The sequence below is a fragment of the Somniosus microcephalus genome, chromosome 31 (assembly GCF_052327205.1).
Source record: "Somniosus microcephalus isolate GS21.2 chromosome 31, FLI_Smic_1.0, whole genome shotgun sequence".
Taxonomy (NCBI): domain Eukaryota; kingdom Metazoa; phylum Chordata; class Chondrichthyes; order Squaliformes; family Somniosidae; genus Somniosus; species Somniosus microcephalus.
In genome coordinates this window covers 19,998,918-20,019,138 of record NC_141017.1, presented here as the reverse complement: position 1 = coordinate 20,019,138, position 20,221 = coordinate 19,998,918, and the positions used below count along the sequence as shown (strand labels likewise).

General features: G+C 46.6%; 1 protein-coding gene across 2 annotated transcripts in view; it reads right to left on the bottom strand.

Moving 5' to 3' along the window:
- Window positions 1-20,221, bottom strand: part of LOC147097609 (adhesion G protein-coupled receptor E3-like) — a 146,179-nt gene that overhangs the window by 30,158 nt on the left and 95,800 nt on the right. For both annotated transcript variants that reach the window (XM_085971580.1, XM_085971581.1), the window contains 4 exons: window positions 18,122-18,299; window positions 13,536-13,655; window positions 5,511-5,686; window positions 1,837-2,007 (listed from right to left, as the gene is read on the bottom strand). In XM_085971580.1, coding sequence (XP_085827706.1) covers window positions 1,837-2,007; window positions 5,511-5,686; window positions 13,536-13,655; window positions 18,122-18,299 — 645 coding nt within the window. The remainder of the gene's footprint in view (window positions 1-1,836; window positions 2,008-5,510; window positions 5,687-13,535; window positions 13,656-18,121; window positions 18,300-20,221) is intronic.

Genomic DNA, 20,221 nt, shown 5'->3' with positions numbered 1-20,221 from the left:
ACTATTAAGCCTTGTTTTATACTCAAATCAAGTGCTTAGTAGTTTTCTTATGTCAGGAGGGATGAGAATTCCTTTGGAATTTTCCTGTCCAGCATCTGGGACCCTGGATGAGATTCTTCACCAGGTATAAGATATTCTAAGCTCATCCATTGACCTGGTGAGTAAATATATGGTACTGAGACACACAGATCAAAAGGTCCCAGGTTCAATTCCGAACTGTGCCAAGATAGTTCATCTCAGTTGTTGAGAGGCTACAATGGACCTCAGCAACCCAGTTAAGAAGAGGAAATCAACCATGGTTTCCACTTATGCTCATTATCCAGTCAACCCTATTGGTCGTATGTCAGTATGTTAGTCCTTTATTACAAAGGGATTGGAGTATAAGAGTAAAGAAGTCTTACTACAATTGCATAGGGCCTTGGTGAGACCACACCTGGAGTACTGTGTACAGCTTTGGTCTCCTTTCCTAAGGAAGGATATATTTGCTTTAGAGGGAATGCGACAAAAGTTCAGTAGACTGATTCCTGGGATGAGGGGATTGTCCTATGAGGAGAGATTGAGTAGACTAGGCCTAAATTCCCTAGAGTTTAGAAGATTAAGAGGCAATCTCATTGAAACATAAAATTCTTACAGGGCTTGACAGGGTGGATGCTGGGAGAATTTTTCCCCTGACTAGGGAGTCTAGAACTAGGGGTCAGTGTCTCAGAATAAAGGGTCAGCCATTTAGGACTGAGATGAGGAGAAATTTCTTCATTCAAAGGGTTGTGGATCTTTAGAATTTGTGAAGGGCCGAATGGCCTACTCCTGCTCCTACTTCTTATGTTCTTATGTTCAATGTAGACATTGGGTAAGGACATGATTGGGCTCAATTGTGATGGCCTTCATGGTCGGACAGCCTATCAACAACATCTTACTTATCTATAGTGTACTCATGTACAAGAAGACATCTCAAAACACCTTACAGAGCGGAGGGGATAAAAGGATCCATGGAAAACCAGGAAAGGAGTACGAAGGTCATGTCAAAAGCACCGAAATAGAGAGTTCTTCGAAGGCTTTTGAAAGCAGGATAAAGCCCTGGGGTACACCAGAGGTGACCATGTGGCCACAGAAGGAGAGGCCTTTGAAGGAGATGTCTTCCTTATGGTGGTTATAAGTGGAACCAACTGAAAACAGTGCCGTAGAGATGGATTGCCACGAAGAGTCACTGGAAGAGGATGGAGTGGCCAGCAGTGTCAAGGGCAACTGAGAGGTCAAGGAAGTTGAGGAGAGACAGTGAACCATGCCGTCACAGTCTGGCCTGACACATAAAGAATGGTGACTTGGGCAACATGCTGGAGGGCTGCCGACACCTGCAGGACAGGTGCATGAGCCAGCACCTTCAGGAAACGATGGCAGGAAATTGGGAGGAGGAAAGATTGACTTCCTTCGTGTCAATTACACCAACGCTGACCCTATACTCCAGCTTCTTAAATGCCTGTACATCATTAACAATCATGTGTATGCATGCGCATCCTGCTGAACTTTCTGTTGTCATGACTTGTGGTCGACATTTAACATTGAAACCGCCAATGTAAATTTAGAATGGAAATCCTGTATGTAAACAGTTACATATAACAGTGTAGTTCCATGCTCTGGACCGTAGGTGGCATGTGTAGTGAGTTTCTGAAGTATCTCTCCCAATTCTATCACCATCTTGTGTACAAATAAATAAACCATGAGCAATGCCACGGGCAAATTATTCGTAAAATAAAACATTCTTTTGGTCTCAAAGAGTTAGATGATGTGCTGCAGCATTCAGCTGGTCAAAGAGCCTCTCTGTCCTGGGGTGTACTATACCTGGATTTCGTACAGAGCCATTAGCACCGCGAAGCTGGTCAAGTACGTGCACTTGCAGGTGGTGTGTGTAGCGTTGGACTTAATCACAGTGCAGCCCTGACGGGACCAATGGCTTCCGAACCCCGTGCGGTTTAAAGCGATGCAGACCACTCGTACTTGAGGTTTCTTCTCCTGGATCAAGGAGACAATAAGTTAATCTTCACTTTACTTAACACATTAACACAGCCTCGACAAGCGACAGCACCTAGTCTCCACCCTGTCCCGTTCCCTCTGCAACACGGCCATCTTTTCCGCTTTCGGATGTGCTGGTAAAGTGGTCCTGGCTAAACAAGAAGCAGGAGGGGTTACCCGTGCTCTGTGCTGGTCAACGGTGCAGTTTTAACTGGTTAAACCCCAGCACGCACTTGGTTAAACCTTAGCCTGTATCTCCACTGAAATTAGTTAAGTGGGATGTGTTCCAAGGGAGGAGGGAGTGTCCATTCCATTTTGAGCACAGGCATGGATTTCTCAGTAGCTTGAATGTGCTGAAAAAATGAATTCCATTTTCTAACGGGGCTAAAAATAAACTGTGGAAAAAATGTTTTAATTTTAATTAATTCACCACTTACCCTGTTAAAAGCAGGCCTTGTGCCTGCTTTTTAAAAGTGTAACTCCTGGAGACTTACCCTCCCGGAGAAACCTGCAAAAAAAACGTAAGTTCGATGCGCACGCGCTGCCTCTCCGGCGCACACGGCACCTGACTGAACAAAGGAAGAATTGCTGGGGTAGAGATTTGGCCTCCTTACCTAAGGAAGGATATACTTGTTGATGTAAGAAAACTACTAGGCACTTGGTCCGAGTATTAAACAAGGCTTTAATCAACTGTTTTTCAACATGGAGATCGAGTAGTGTCCTTCACTAGTTCCTGTTAAAGAATGTCCTGAGCAAGCTGGGCCCATGCCTGAGTATTTATACTCTCCCTGGACAGCGCCACCAGCAGGCCACCCAGTATTATTACATAAGTCATTTTCACATGAATGGCAAGATTCACTTGCCTTAGAGGTGGTGCAACAAAGGTTCACTAGATTGAGGCACTTTACAGCCTTCTGGACTCAACATAGAGTTCAACAATTTCAGACCATAACCTCGGCCCCTATCCTTTTTTTTCCGTTTATTTTATTTTTCTCTCTCCCACATGGCAGCTGTCTTTCATTCTGCCATTGCCATTTACACTTCATCTAGAGCCGTCTTTTGTTTCTTAACTTGTCCCATTACCATCTCCTTTTGCCTCGCACCATCTCGTAATCTCTCTTAATGTCTCTTAATCTCTCCTGCCTTCCACCCTATCACAGACCTTCATTCCCTTTTGTTCTTTCCTCCCCTCCCCCCTTTCCCTGCCCCCGCACCTGCTTAAAAACCTGTTCCATCTCCAGCTTTTTCCAGTTCTGACGAAGGGTCATCGACCTGAAACGTTAACTCTGTTTCTCTCTCCACAGATGCTGCCTGACCTGCTGAGTAGTTCCAGCATTTTCTGTTTTTATTTCAGATTTCCAGCATCCGCAGTATTTTGCTTTTGTTTTTCACTGGATTGATTCCTGGGATGAGAGGGCTGTCCTATGAGGAAAGATTGAGTAGAATGGGCCTATTCTGTCTGGAGTTTAGAAGAATGAGAAGTGAGCTCATTGGCCCGTATAACGTTCTTAGAGGGCTTGACAGGGTAGATGCTGAGAGGCTGTTTCCCCTGGCTTGAGAGTCTAGAACTAGGGGGTTACAGTCTCAAGATAAGGGGTTGGCCATCTAGGACTGAGATGAGGAGGAATTTCTTCACTCAGAAGGCGGTGAATCTTTGGAATTCTCGGCCCCAGAGGGCTGTGGAGGCTCAGTCGTTGAGTATATTCAAGACAGAGATCGATAGATTTTTGGACACTGAGGGAATCAAAGGATATGGGGGCAGAGCAGGAAGGTGGAATTGAGGTAGAAGATCAGCCATGATCTTATTGAATGGTGGAGCAGGCTCGAGGGGCCGTATGGCCGACTCCTGCTCCTATTTCTTATGTTCTTATGTTCACAGGTGCCACCCATCACTTTGAGCCCACTCAAGCAGCTACTCATGAGAGTCTAGACAGAGAATGTCTGTGCCCTATTCATCGTAGCTGAACCCGATCCCCCCCCCTGCACCCAACATTCACACTCATGCCTTTATCCAGTGGGAGTGGGGGGTTCTAAGTGGGGGGTCATTGGCCGATTTCCCTGCTCACAGCCCACGGGCACTGAGGCCAAGTGCGATGCTTCAGTTCAGATCAGAACAGAGTGGCAACTGAACCGGGAGGCTTCCTAATTGCTATAGCTCTGTTCCACACTGGTCATCAGGATTACTGACTGAGAAACTAGGTTAGCGAGGCAGCCCCGATACCAACATTAAACCCTTAAATTATGCTGCAGGAAACTTTCTTTTATCCGGCACGGACGGGACCGACGTGGTGCCGGTTCATCAAAAATTCCGGATAACCGAACGCTATAGTAAAAGATACGGAGCTGAGAGCTCCGTATAAAGCAACAAACCCTGTTGCTTTGTTCAAAACAACGTCCACAAGTTGCAACATCTCTGTAGCTTAGCAACAGCTGCAGCCACACCCTTGCACAGCAACACATGGAGCAAGGCAAGTAATAAAAGTTACCTGAACCTACTCCTGAATTTTGCTGGTTAGCCGACATTTCCGATTATTTAGGGGCCGGTTAATCGAAAGTTTCCTGTAATACACGGAGAAGATGTTTCCACTTGGGGGAGACCAAAATTAGGGGTCATAAATATAAGATCGTCACGAATAAATCCAATAGGGGATTCAGGAGAAACCTCTTTACCCAGAGAGTGGTGAGAATGTAGAACTCGCTCCCACAGGGAGTGGTTGAGGCATAGATGTATTTAAGGGGCAGCTGGATAAGCACAGGAGAGGGTTCGAGTACAGGAACAAGGGTGTCTTGCTGCAGTTGTACAGGGCCTTGGTGAGACCACACCTTGAGTATTGTGTGCAGTTTTGGTCGCCTTATCTGAGGAAGGATGTTCTTGCCATGGAAGGAGTGCAGCGAAGGTTCACCAGACTGATACCTGGGATAGCAGGAATGACGTATGAGGAGAGATTGGGTCGATTGGGCTTATACTCGCTGGAGTTTAGAAGAATGAGAGGGGATCTAATTGAAACTTATAAAATTCTGACAGGACTAGACAGACTAGATGCAGGCAGGATGTTCCTGATGGCGGGGGAGTCCAGAACCAAGGGTCACAGTCTAAGGATAAGGGGTAAGCCATTTAGGACAGAGATGAGGAGGAATTTCTTCACCCAGAGAGTGGTGAACCTATGGCATTCTCTACCACAGAAGGCAGTAGAGGCCAATTCATTAAATATATTCAAGAAGGAGTTAGGTATATTTCTTAAGGCTAAAGGGATCAAGGGATATGGGGAGAAAGCAGGGACCGGGTACTGAATTTGGATGATCAGCCATGATCTCATTGAATGGCGGAGCAGGCTCGAGGGGCCGAATGGCCTACTCCTGCTCCTATCTTCTATGTTTCAAATAGAAGGATATGCTGATAGAGTGAGATGTGGGAGGAGGCTCGTGTGGAGCATAAACGCTGGCATGGACCATTTGGGCCGAATGGCCTGTTTCGGTGCTGTAGACTCACTGACTTTACTGACCTTTTCATTTCGGAATGTGATGTTGACGGGCTCGAGGAGGGCCTGCCCGTTTTTACGGGTCGACGTGGCGGTCAGTAAGTGCGAGTTCAGCCGCAGATCCTTCTCCTCGTGATCCAAGGAGCCATTCAGCACGGAATCCACCTGAGAGAAGGCGATCAGCGCCACACCAGCAAAACCTGCAAAAAAACCAGTGCAAAGCAGATGGTCATTGTAAAGTTCGCGCCTCCATAATACACGGACTTCGGGAGAACAGTTTAACAGGTACTTTACTTGAACAGGAGGCAACGTCAGACTGAAATACAGAAGTCTGCTAGGGCCTTTTATACAGGGGTGGTCAATGCCGGTAGTGCAGTCTAAGACCAGTTATTCCCTTAATGGTACATACACAACAATTCCTCCCCTTTTAGATAAAGAGTACATAACATTCATTTAACAACTAAATAATAACTAATTACAATTACAATTTTCTCAGTACTATATACATCAACTGAAATAGTCATTTATAAGTTCAGTCTTTGAGGAGGCTTCCTGATCCTGACTGGATAGCGCCTTTCTCGAGTATTCTGTTCTTGCGGTGGAGTCAATTCTGGCTCATTGTCATTGGTTGGTTCGTCAGCTTCCAATACCCCTGCTTCTGAGGTAGACGCAATCTGTACTTCGGGCTCATTACCAGGTGCACCTGCTTGTGGTATAGATTTGGCTTGTTCTTGTGACTCTAGAATCTGGTCAGCATGGCGTCTCACGATGCTCTCTCCAATGTCCACTGTGTACATTAGTGGTCCCTGCTGTGTGCATATCGTTCCAGGCTGCCATTTCTCTGTTCGGTAGTCACGGGCCAAGACTAGTTGCCCTATCTTGAAGCTCCTGGTTGGCCTCTCATTTATGTGCTGGAACTGCTTATCCTCAACATCTCGTCTTATGTTTGGTTTGAGCAAATCCAAGCGACATCTTAGTCTTCGGTTGAAAAACAGTACGGCTGGAGTTTGGTTGGTTACTGCATGTGTCGCATTCCGGTAAGCAAACAAGAAATTATCCACCTTGTGTTGTAGTGGTATGTCGTCATTATACATTGCCTTTATGGCCTTTTTAAAGGTCTGAACAAACCTCTCAGCCAATCCATTTGTGGCTGGATGATATGGGGCAGATGTGTAATGTTTCACCCCATTATTCTTCAGGAACCTCCGGAAATCCTCAGACACAAACTGTGGGCCATTGTCGGAGCAAATCTGTTCTGGCAACACATTCCTGGCGAAGATGGTCCTTAGGACTGCAATAGTTTTCTCCGTGGTGGTGGAGGACATTTTAATGACCTCTGGCCATTTCGAATGGGCGTCCACAGCGATTAGAAACATTGAGTCCATAAATGGAGCAGCAAATTCAATGTGTACCCGTTGCCATGGAGATGAGGGCCACTCCCATGGATGTAGCGGGGCCTGTGGTGGAGCGTTTTGGACCTTCTGGCATCCTGTGCATCTCTTGGTCATATCCTCGATTCCTTTATCGATTCCCGGCCACCACACAAATGCCCTGGCTAGGCTCTTCATTTTTACCCCTCCCAGATGACCCTCGTGAAGCTCATTGAGCACTCTATCTCTCAACTTGGGTGGAATTACCACTCAGGATCCACACATCAAGGTTCCCCGGCACACTGACAGCTGTTCTCTCCTTGGCGAGAATGCTGGCAACAGTGAGTCGCCATATGCTGGCCATCCCTTCACCGTCAAATCATAGACCCGAGAGTGTGTCGGGTCATTTCGGGTTTCCTTCTCAATACTTGCGTTTGTAACAGGCAAACATTCGACTATGGTCGCATGGAATATCTCCCCAGGGTCCACTGCAGGTGCTTCTTCCGCCATAGGCAACGGTAGGCGCAACAGCCCATCAGCGTTTCCATGCTGTTTCGTACCTTTGTACTCTATGTTGTACTGATGTGCCCCTAGAAAAAGTTAACATCTTTGCAGCCATTGCGCCGCCATCACCGGAACGCCCTTCGTTGCGTTAAAAATTGAAACCAGGGGTTGATGATCAGTTAGTAGGGTGAATTTCTGCCCGTGCAGATAGTGATTGAACTTCTTCACCCCCCACACCAGGCTGAGGGCCTCCCTGTCAATCTGGGCGTAGTTACGCTCGGCTGAGGTTAGCGAGCGTGATGCAAAGGCTATTGGCCTCTCTGAACCGTCACGGAATTTGTGTGACAGTACCGCTCCAATGCCGTAAGGTGACGCATCACATGCCAACCGAATCGGTAGTGTCGGGTTGTAGTGAGCCAATATTTATTTTGAAGTGATTAGGCATTTACATTCCTGAAAGGCACGCTTACACTCATCACTCCATTTCCATGTTACACCAGTTTGAAGCAGGGCGTTCAGTGGGTGCAGGATTGTAGATAAATTCGGCAAGAACTTATGGTAGTAGTTCACCAACCCGAGGAACGACCTCAGTTGCGACACATTTTCCGGTGCTGGGGCCTTGACTACAGCCTCAATCTTGCCCGGCGACTTATGTAACCCTTCCTCATCAATCATGTGGCCACAATACTAGATTTGTCTCCTGAAGAACTCGCATTTGGGACGGTTGGCTCGTAGCCCATATTCCTGCAATCTCGTGAGCACCTGCTCCAGGTTGGCAAGGTGTTCATTGTCATTTTCGCCCGTAACCAGGATGTCGTCCAAATAACACTGGGTCCCCGGGATCCCTTGCAGGACTTCTTCCATTGCCCTCTGCCACATAGCCGGGGCCGATGCTACCCCGAATACCAGTCGATTGTACTGGTAAAGGCCTTTGTGAGTGTTTATCATGAGGTATTTCCTAGATGCTTCTTCCGCCTCCATTTGTAGGTACGCTTGAGCCAGATCAATCTTTGTAAAACGTTTCCCTCCAGATAGTGAGGTGAAAATATCTTCTATCCGCGGAAGTGGATACTGTACTGTGTGCAGGACTGGATTCACAGTCACCTTGAGTCCCCACAGATGAGAACCTTCCTTGGCTCCCCAGGCGTGCTGCTCAATGCTTTCTTCATCACAGGAACGGTGGGTGTGGCCCACTCGCTCCAGTCCACCTTAAACAGCACCCCCGAACGCTCCAGACTCTCCAGTTCAGTTTCAACGGCTGGGCGGATCGCGTATGGCACCGGTCTGGCCTTGAAAAATTTTGGGGTTGCGTTATCCTCAATCTTTATGGTTGTCTTTACTCTTTTAGAGTCCCAAGTCCTTGTTGGAACACCTCTTCCGCGTCAGATAGAATTTGTGACAGACGTCCAGGTGTGACGTCATCATCCTTTTTGTCAGTCACAGTTAGTGCCAGAGTGGAATGCCAATCCAATTGTATTTTTCAGATCCATTCACGTCCCAATAATGGTGGTCCTCCATCTCGTAGTATATACATGTATAGTTTCTGTGTTTCCTTTCCGTTATATTCAACTGGCACCCTTATTTTTCCTCTGGGGTAGACCTTTTGCCCCGTGTATGTCTTCAATACAATGGACGTGTCCTGTAAGTGTATGTGTGAGAATAGCCGCTCATAGTCTCATTGATTCATGACAGTTAGGGCTGATCCTGTGTCCAATTCCATCTTTACTGGGGACCCTGCTATCATGAGGGTGACCCAAATGGTTCGGTGATCTTCCTTTGCGATCACGTTGTGTAACTTTAAACAACTTAGTCTGCTGCTCCCGGAGTCCTCATCACTCTCCTGATCTTCTGAACTACTGTCTGTCAGTTTCTTTGCTTTCCTGTACTGTTCCTTAGTAGTTCTTGTCGTGTGGGTTTTCTTTCCCGACCTGCAGACTCTTGCTATATGTCCCATTTTTCCGCATTGCCTGCATATTTTGTCTTTAAACCAGCAGTCCTTCTGCTCATGGGTTGTTCTGCCGCAGCGATAGCACTTTTCTGCTCCATACGCCATTTCGTTAGCGCTGTATTCTTGTGGTTTATGTTGTATTTCCGCAGCTCCCCGTGCTGCTGGTTCGTAGGATACTGCCACGCTGAAAGCCTGTTCTAGCGTCAGGTCCTTTTTTGAAAGTAGTCGTTTCTGGGTTCCTTCACTCTGGAGCCCACAGACAAACTTATCCCGTAAGGTGCCTGCCAGTCCTACTCCGAACTGGCAGCGCTTCGATAACTTGCGTAGTTCCGTCAGATAGTCAGCATTGCTCTCATCTTTGTGCTGGTTTCTTTTATGGAACTTGAATCTTTCTGCTATCAGCAGTGGTGTAGGGCTTAGGTGTTCCTGTTTGATATGAACAATCTCCTCAAAACTTTTCTCCATTGGTTTAGCTGGGGTAATTAAATTCCGCAATAGGCCGTACGTACTCGCACCCATCAGATTTAATAATACCGACGCCCTCTTTCCATCGGCCACCTCATTTGCCTTGCAGTACACTTCAATTCTTTCCACATACGTGGTCCAGTCTTCTACCTCGTTGTCGAAAGCAGTGATACTGCCACTTTTCGGCATCTTGAGTGATTTAAAATGGCACCTCCCATGCTTTTGCTTCTTCCCCAATGGAATAAAATGGCGCCTCCCGCGCTTTTGCTTCTTCCCCAACTGGATAAAATGGCGCCTCCCGCGCTTTTGCTTCTTCCCCAACTGGATAAAATGGCGCCTCCCGCGCTTTTGCTTCTTCCCCTTGCTGCCACGCTGTTCCTAGCGTTCTACGGGGTAATGGCGTCTCGCTTTCCTTCCCCCCGTTCAGTTTCTCTCTGCTGCCCTGTTCTTGAGCACCGACCGCGCCCTGTGCGCTCCACCCGCTCTCTCTTGTTTTCTTTTCCCGGTGACGCTGCGTGGTCTATTTTGTAGAGCCGCTCGATCGAGCTTGAGCCCGCCGCAGCCCGGAAGGGTCAGCGCGCTACCTGCTACCAGCACGATTTGCTGGAACACCTTAACTGCACAGCTCTCCACAGTCTCTCCCGCAATTCCCCGAACACCGATGAATTCTTTGAGCGGTTGCCCTCGGTTGACGCCCGTTGCTCAGACTACGACCTTCCAGAACCCTCCTCTCAGGGTGAGATCCCCGTGAGATGCCGTCACACTGCCGGTGAGTTCGTACTTACTCGTCGCCACTGTAAAGTCCGCGCCTCAATAATACACGGACTTCGGGAGAACAGTTTAACAGGTACTTTACTTGAACAGGAGGCAACGTCAGACTGAAATACAGAAGCCTGCTAGGGCCTTTTATACAGGGGTGGTCACTGCCGGTACTGCAGTCTAAGACCAGTTATTCCCTTAAAGGTACATACACAACAGTCATCACCCTATCCCGGCCGCACAGTATCCATAGCAACAGCTCCCGCCGAGCATGCTGCAGCCTGTTACTTTTTCCAGCCTAGTCAAGGTGCAGCCCTACAGAAAAGGTTTGGGTCGTGTGTTTAAGTGTTTAATAGAACAAAGGCGAACAATAATATTTTGGGCCTATTGTACCTATGCAAATGGGTTCCTTTGCTGTGGCTCAGCACTCTCACCTCTTAGTCAGAAGGTAATGGGACAAAACTTAATTGTAGGGTTTGAGCACGTAATCTAGGCACTCTAGTGCAGTCCTGAGGGAGCGCTGCACTGTCGGAGGAGCCGCCTTTCAGATGACACTTGATGAGCCCCTTCAGGTGGATGTAAATGATTCCATGACACTATTGCGAAGTAGAGCAGGGGAGTTATCCCTAGTGTCCTGCCCAATATTCCTCCCTCAATCAACATCACTAAACTCAGATCTTTTGTATTAGTGTTTAATTCACTGCCACTTCTCTTCAATAAATGCCCACCTTGAAGAAGTTCTGCTCTTCTCTACGATGAGATTTCCGTTTGTCCCTTTTGCCTTGTTCATTTTAAAACCTGATCTGAAACGTTAACTTAGTTTCTCCCTCCACAGATGCTGCCTGACCTGCTGAGTGTTTCCAGCATTTCCTGTTTTTACTACGGATTAACTAGTCATTAATCTCATTTCTTGTCAGAGGGACCTTGTCGTGTACTAACTGGCGACCGCATTTGCCTACGTGACTGCATTTCAAAAATAATTGAGCATGAAATGCATTGAGATATTCTGAGAAAGGCCAGAAATTCGGGTTCCCACGGGTGAGTACGCACTGGGTACTCACGCGTAGGCCCAACAAAAGTGCCGGTTTCGTGCATGCACTGCGCATGCGCGGGAAAGCGGAACTTCCGTTCCCTTGAAAGAAGGGGTTGACAGGTGGAACGCGTGCGCCGGAGAGGCAGCGCGTGCGCATTGAACTTACGTTTTTTTTGCAGGTTTCTCCGGGAGGGTAAGTCTCCAGCAGTTACACTTTTAAAAAGTAGGCACAAGGCCTGCTTTTAACAGGGTAAGTGGTGAATTAATCAAAATTAAAACATTTTTTCCACAGTTTATTTTTAGCCCCATTAGAAAATGTAATTAATTTTTTCAAAAATTTAAACTATTTTTTAAAATAGTTATTTCATGTAATTTATAGTTATTTTAAAAATGTGATTTAAAAAAAAAATTATTTGAAGATTTAGTGATGTTTTGGGGCTTATAGTATTTATAGGTTTGACAGCTCTTCCTGTCAAATTTATGAATGAAGCATTCCCTGCTACCATTGGCTCTCCATGGCCCACGTGATCCCAGGGGACGCTTCGAACTAACTGCGCCCCTGGGATACGCGAGCACGGCGCGCCGGCAGTTGGAGCAGGCCCAGGATCGGAATCCCACGCGGGCCCACAGCGCATGGCCGGTGCGCTAGGTAAGTGCAGGTCGGAGGCTTGCACCCGCGGGAAGCCCCCGACCTGAATTTCTGGGCCATTGAGAGAATTGGTAAAAGAACCAGAGGAGAGATGAGGAAAGGAAAAAAGTTATGCAGTGAGTTGTTGTGATCTGGAATGCGCTGCCTGAAAGTTTTTTTTAATTCATTGATGGGATGTGGGCGTCGCTGGCTGGCTAGGCCTGCATTTAGTGCCCATCCCTAATTGCCCTTGAGAAGATGGTGGTGAGCCGCCTTCTTGAACCGCTGCAGTCCATGTGGTGTAGGTACACCCACAATGCTGTTAGGAAGGGAGTTCCAGGATTTTGGCCCAGCGACAGTGAAGGAACGGCGATACAGGTCCAAGTCAGGATGGTGTGTGGCTTGGAGGGGAACTTGTAGGTGGTGATGTTCCCATGCGTCTGCTGCCCTTGTCCTTCTAAGTGGTAGAGGTCGCGGGTTTGGAAGGTGCTGTTGAAGGAGCTTTGGCGAGTTGCTGCAGTGCATCTTGTAGATGGTACACACTGCAGCCACAGTGCGCCGGTGATGGAGGGAGTGAATGTTGAAGGTGGTGGATGGAGTGCCAATCAAGCGGGCTGCTTTATCCTGAATGGTGTCGAGCTTCTTGAATGTTGTACTCATCCAGGCAAGTGGAGAGTATTCCATCATATTCCTGACTTGTGCTTGTAGATGGTGGAAAGTGTGGTGGAAGTAGATACAATAATAACTTTCAAAAGGGTACCAGACATATACTAATAAAGGAAAAATTTGTAGGGCTACAGGGAAAGGGCAGGGGGAGTGGGATTAATTGGATAGTTATTTTAAAGAGCTGGCACAGGCACGATGGGCCAAATATGGAGGATTACAGGGGTGATATTGGGGAGGTTTGGATACAGGCTCAAGTCTCAGAACAGACGAGCAGGCCCAGCAAGCAAGGTGGTGTTGCTCGGAAGGAAGACATTCTTGGATGGATTTTGGTTTTGATTCAACTTTATCGAAAGTTTTAAGTAAATGAAAGAGACAGAGGGCATAATCAATGATTGAATAGCGCGATTGCATCATCATAGTTTTGGGTTACAATCTGAGGGGAGTGCAGTTACCGCAAGGACAGACCTCATGGGGGTTCATTTGAACCTATTTGGCCGGGCAGGGAAACCCACGGGATTGGGCGGAAGGCGAATTTTACACCCCGCCCCAATACTGACTTCAATGGAGACGCATTACCGGCAAATCAATTTCCCGACGGGCGGATTAGGTTAAAATTGCCCCTGACGCAGCAATAGTTGCAAGAATTTGAGGTGAGAAATCAAAGCGGGGGGCTTACCAGGGTCTTCTCCTTCAGTGACCGCCCGCCAGTGAAAGTCCATCTGATTCCCCTTTGCTGACAGCGACGCTGTTTTGGCATCTGAAATGTTGCGACCTCGGAGCACTTCCATTTGAACTTCTGTTGGAACAAAGACATGAGTTGGTAAGTGTTTGTGACAGCATGGCGGTGAAAAGTGAAGTTAACTGTCTGCCTGTGTAGCAGGCTCAGCCTACATAAGAACATAAGAACATAAGAAATAGGAGCAGGAGTAGGCCAATCGGCCCCTCGAGCCTGCTCCGCCATTCAATAAGATCATGGCTGATCTGATCCTAACCGCCAATCCACTGTCACAGAATCATCTCCTGAATCTAACAGAATTAGACACACGAAATAGGAGCAGGATCAGGCTACACGGCCCCTGGGCCCGCTCCGCTACCCACAGGGCCATGACCGATCCGAACCTAGACTTATGTCCAAATTCCTGCCCGCTCCCCGTAACCCTTAATTCCCTTTACTTCTAGGAAACTGTCTATTTCTGTTTTAAATTTATGTAATGATGTAGCTTCTACAGCTTTTTGGGGCCGCATATTCCATGGACCTACCACCCTCTGAGTGAAGTAGTTCCTCCTCATCTCAGTTTTGAAAGAGCAGCCCCTTATTCTAAGACTATGCCCCCTAGTTCTAGTTTCACCCATCATCGGGAACATCCTCCCCGCATCCACCCGATCCAACCCCTTCACAATCTTATATGTTTCAATAAGATCGCCTCTCATTCTTCTGAACTCCAATGAGTAGAGTCCCAATCTACTCAACCTCTCCTCATATGCCCATCCCCTCATCCCCGGGATTAACCGAGTGAACCTTCTTTGTACTGACTCGAGAGCAAGTATGTCTTTTCTTAAGTATGGACACCAAAACTGTATGCAGTATTCCAGGTGCGGTCTCACCAATACCTTGTACAACTGAAGCAATACCTCTCTATTTTTATATGCTATCCCCCTAGCAATGAAAGCCAACATTCCATTGGCCTTCTTAATCACTTGCTGCACCTGCATACTAACCTTTTGAGTTTCGTGCACCAGGACCCCCAGATCCCTTTGTACTTCAGTACTTTCCAGTTTCTTGCCATTAAGATAATAACTTGCTCTACGATTTTTCCTGCCAAAGTGCATAACCTCACGCTTTTCAGTATTGTATTCCATCTGCCAAATCTCTGCCCACTTACTTAGCCTGTCTATGTCCCCTTGCAGGATTTTTATGTCCTCCTCACTCACTACTTTCCCTCCCATCTTAGTATCATCTGCAAACTTTGATATGTTACACTCAGTCCCCTCCTCCAAATCGTTAATATAGATTGTAAAGAGTTGGGGACCCAGCACTGACCCCTGCGGAACACCACTAGTTACTGATTGCCAGTCTGAGAATGAACCATTTATCCCAACTCTCTGCCTTCTGTTAGACAGCCAATCCTCTATCCATGCCAGAATATTACCCCCAATCCCGTGATTTTTTATCTTAAGCAATAATCTTTTGTGTGGCACCTTGTCAAATGCCTTTTGGAAGTCTAAATACACTACGTCCACTGGTTCCCCTTTATCCACCCTATATGTTACTTCCTCAAAGAACTCCAGCAAATTTGTCAAACATGACTTCCCCTTCATAAAACCATGCTGACTTTGTCCTATTAAATGATGATTATCCAAATGTCCTGTTACTGTCTCCTTAATAATGGACTCCAAAATTTTACCTACCACAGATGTTAGGCTAACCGGTCTATAGTTTCCAGCCTTCTGTCTACTGCCCTTTTTAAATAAGGGTGTTACATTAGCAGTTTTCCAGTCTGCCGAGACCTTTGTTGAGTCCAGGGAGTTTTGGAAAATTATTACCAATGCATCCACAATCCCTACCACCACTTCCCTCAAGACCCTAGGATGTAAGCCATCAGGTCCAGGTGATTTATCCGCCTTGAGTCCCATTATTTTACCGAGTACCACTTCCTTAGTGATTTTGATTGTGTTTAGCTCCTCCCCCCCTATAGCCCCCTGTTTGTCCAGTGTTGGGATATTCTTAGTGTCCTCTACTGTAAAGACTGATACAAAATATTCATTCAGTGTTTTTGCCATCTCCATATTTCCCACCATTAATTTCCCGGTCCCATCCTCTAAGGGACCAACATTAACTTCAGCCACCCTTTTTCTTTTTATACAACTATAAAAACTCTTACTATCTGTTTTTATATTTTTTGCTAATTTACTTTCATAATCTATCTTCCCTTTCTTAATCAATCTTTTTGTTATTTTTTGCTGTCTTTTAAAGTTTTCCCAATCCTCTATCCTCCCACTAGATTTGGCTACCTTATATGCCCTTGTTTTTAGTCGAATACTATCCTTAATTTCTTTACTTAGCCACGGATGGCTGTCTTTTCTTTTACACCCTTTTCTTCTCAGTGGAATATATATTTTTTGGAAGTTGTAAAATAACTCCTTAAATGTTCACCACTGATCATGTATCGTCTTACCCTTTAATCTATTTTCCCAATCCACTCTACTCAATTCCGCTCTCATACCTTCATAGTCTCCTTTATTCAAGCTTAGCATGCTTGTTTGAGATCCAACCTTCTCACCCTCTAATTGAATATGGAATTCAACCATGTTATGGTCACTCATTCCAAGGGGATCCTTTACTGCGGCTCTCTCTGACTGATAGAACCTTCTTCATACAACTGAGTATTTGAAATAAGCGTTTTCCGATTTTCTCCATCCCAAATGTGTTGGCTCTTAGGAACACCGGAATGTAGGAACAGGAGGCGGCCATTCAGCCCCTCGACCCTGTTCTGCCATTTAATTAGATCATGGCTGAAATGTATCTCAACTCCCTTTACTCGCCTTGGTTCCGTATCTCTTAATACCCTTGCCTACCAAAAATCTATTAATCTCAATTGTGAAATTTTCAATTGACGCCCGCAGCCTCAACAGCTTTTTTGGGGGAGAGAGTTCCAGATTTCCACTACCCTTTGTGTGAAGAAGTGCTTCCTGACATCACCCCTGAATGACCTGGCTCTAATTTTAAGGTTGTGCCCCCTTGTTATGGACTCCCCCAATCAGAGGAAATAGTTTCTCTCTCTCTACCCTATCTTAAACTCCTCATTTAGATCTCCGCTTAATCTTCTATACTCGAGGGAATACAAGTCTAATCTACGCAACCTGTCCTCATAATTTAACCCTTCTAGTCTCGGTGTCATTTTGAATATCTTGCTGGGTTACTGTTACTAGTGGGCAGGAAGCCTTCTGGTAATAGCAACCATTCTTTACACATGACTGTAGACAGTGAGTGTCAACTAAGCCCAAATCTGTCCTCACCCGATGTGCTCTTCCCAGTTTTCTCTTCGTCTGTTCAAGCCCCACTCCAGAGACTTAAAGACAAAAATTTAGCACTGAGTTAGCGCTGCACTGTCGGAGATGCCACTTTTCGGATGAGACGTTAAACGCCCGTCCTCTCTCAAGTGGACATAAAAGATCCCATGGCACTATCCGGAAGAAGAGCAGGAGACTATTTCCTGATGTCCTGGGCCAATATTTATCCCTCAACCAACATCACTAAAAAACTGATTATCTGGTCATTAGCACATTACTGTTTGTGGGAGCTTGCTGTGCGCAAATTGGCTGCCGCGTCTCCTACATTACAACAGTGACTCCAAAAAAGTACTTCATTGGCTGTAAAGTGCTTTGGGAAGTCCAGAGGTGGTGAAAGGACCTATATCAATGCAAGTACAATAGCAAAATACTGCGGATGCTGGAAATCCGAAATAACACCAGAAAACGCTGGAAAAACTCAGCAGGCCAGGGCAGCATCCGTGGAGAGAGAAATAGAGTCAACGTTTCAGGTCGAAGACCTTTCGTCAGAACTGGAAAAAAGCAAAGAGTAATAGAAATGTGAAACTCTCTCCCCCAAAAGGCTGTGGATGCTGGAGGGCAACTGGAGCTTTCATTACTGAGGTTGATAGATTTTTATTGGTAAGGGTATCAAGGGATATGGAGCTAAGGCGGGTAAATGAAGTTGAGGTGCAGATCAGCCAGGATCTAATTGAATGGCGGAGGATCCTTGAGGGGCTGAATGGCCTCCTCCTGTTCCTAGTGTTCCTAAGAATCAGAAAATTCAACCTCCTAGCACTCCGACTCACCCCTGCCCAACACCCAATCCACCCCAACCTGCTAGTCCCTGGAATTTAGAAGGTTAAGGGGTGATTGTTTGTTTTTAATTCATTTTTATGGGATGTGGGATGGGATGTGCTTTTTTCCAGTTCTGACGAAAGGTCATCGACCTGAAACGTTAACTCTGTTTCTCTCTCCACGGAGTTTTTCCAGCGTTTTCTGTTGTTATATAAATGCAAGTCTTTCTTTGTTACAATTTATAGGCTTTTAAAAGTGTGGTGCCAGCTAATGATTATTTCTTAATTGAGCTCACATTCACTCCCCCTCTTCATCCCTGGGTGGCGTCCTGTATGATGGGACTCAGCCAGGTTTCTCCGTGTAAGACACGAAGCGCCCTCCGACCCCAACACAAGACCGCGAAGCTGGGGCTGCCCGTTTTCTCGCGTGCTTTACCTATGTTGCCGAAGGACATGTCCTTCTTTTCCTGTCCGGGCAGCGTGAAGGCCACAGCCATCACCGAACTCTCCACGGTCTGCAGGGACACTGCCAGTGCTTTCTTCCGCTCCTCTACATCCATATTTTCCATCAGGGAATGGTTTTCCAGCAGCTCGTTTGTAAACGTCGTGATGTTCTGCGGGATTTAAACAGTCCCGTCAGTGCAGTTTCAACCTACTTACTTAAGGGCCACTGATGATAGTCCCACATTCCCACTCCGAAATGAGGTTAATTCACATGCAGAAGTCCACTTGGAGACGCATATTTAAAAGGGGACCAAATGAGGCTTAGGCCATTAACAATGGTAAGTAATACAATGGGAACCATGAGTAGTAGACTAGAGGAACACCTGTATAGTAATAGGAACATAGGAACAGGAGGAGGCCATTTGGCCCCTCGAACCTGTTCCGCCATTCAATGAGATCATGGCTGATCTGTGACCTAACACCATACCTCATATCCCTTAATATATTTGGTTAACAAAAATCTATCAATCTCCGATTTAAAATTAACAATTGATCCAGCATCAATTGCCATTTGCGGAAGAGAGTTCCAAACTTCTCCCACCCTTTGTGTGCAGAAGTGTTTCTTAACTTCACTCCTGAAAGGTCTGGCTCTAAATTTTAGGCTTTGCCCCCCAGTCCTAGACTCCCCAACCAGCGGAAATAGTTTCTTTCTCTCTACCCTATCAGTAGAGATCCCCTTATTATCTTGAAAACTTCGAAGTATATCGCCGATCCTTCATCATCGCTGGGTCAAAATCCTGGAACTCCCTCCCTAACAGCACTGTGGGAGCACCTTCACCACACGGACTGCAGCGGTTCAAGAAGGCGGCTCACCACCACCTTCTCAAGGGGCAATTGGGGATGGGCAATAAATGCTGGCCTTGCCAGCGACGCCCACATCCCAAAAAATGAATGAAAAACCAAAAACCACCCCTTAACCTTCTAAATTCCAGGGAATGCCAGGTTGGGGTGGATTGGGTGTTGGGCAGGGGTGAGTCGGAGTGCTAGGAGGTTGAATTTTCTGATTCTTAGGAACATTAGGAACTGGAGGAGGCCATTCAGCCCCTCAAGCTTGGTGCACCATTCAATTAGATCAGGGCTGATCTGCACCTCAACTCATTTACCCGCCTTTGCTCCCTATCCCTTGATACCCTTAACCAACAAAAATCTATCGATCTCAGTCTTGAAAGGTCCAATTGTCCCCCAGCATCCACAGCCTTTTGGGGGAGAGTTTTCCACATTTGTATTACTCTTCGTGTGAAAAAGTGCTTCCTGATTTCCCTCCTGAACGGCCTGGCTCTAATTTGAAGATGATGCCCCCTCGTACTTGATTCCCCCCCCCCCCACCAGAGGAAATAGTTTCTCCGTATCTATCCTATCGAATCCTTTTAACATTTTAATCACCTCAATCAGATCATCCCTCAATCTTCTACACTCAAGCGAATACAAGCCATCCTCATAATTTAACACTCTGAGCCCCGGTATCATTCTGGTGAATCTGTGCTGCAGCCCTGCAATACCGAGGGAGTGCTGCACTGTCAGCGGTGCCGTCTTTTGGATGATACGTTAAACCGAGGCCCCGTCTTCCCTCACAGGTGGACGTCAAAGATCCCACGTCACTATTTCGAAGAAGAGCAGGGGGAGTTCTTCCCGGTGTCCCGGTCAATATTTATCCCTCAACCAACATCACTAAAACAGATTATCCGGTCATTATCACATTGCTGTTTGTGGGAGCTTGCTGTGTGCAAACTGGCTGCCGTGTTTCCCACATTACAACAGTGACTACACTCCAGAAGTACTTCATTGGCTGTAAAACGCTTTGGGACGTCCTGAGGTTGTGAAAGGCGCTGTAGAAATGCAAGTCTTTTTCATTCATTGGAAAATACACCCAAAACCCAGGAATATGTTATACCTGAAAATGTTATAGGCGTGCATATTAAATCGGATTCTGCAGCAATCTCCTCCCTCCCATCCACACCCACCCCTCCCCCCCCACCCACTCCATATTGACTGGTGGGTAGATGCACTGTCTGGTGTGCTACTGACCCATACA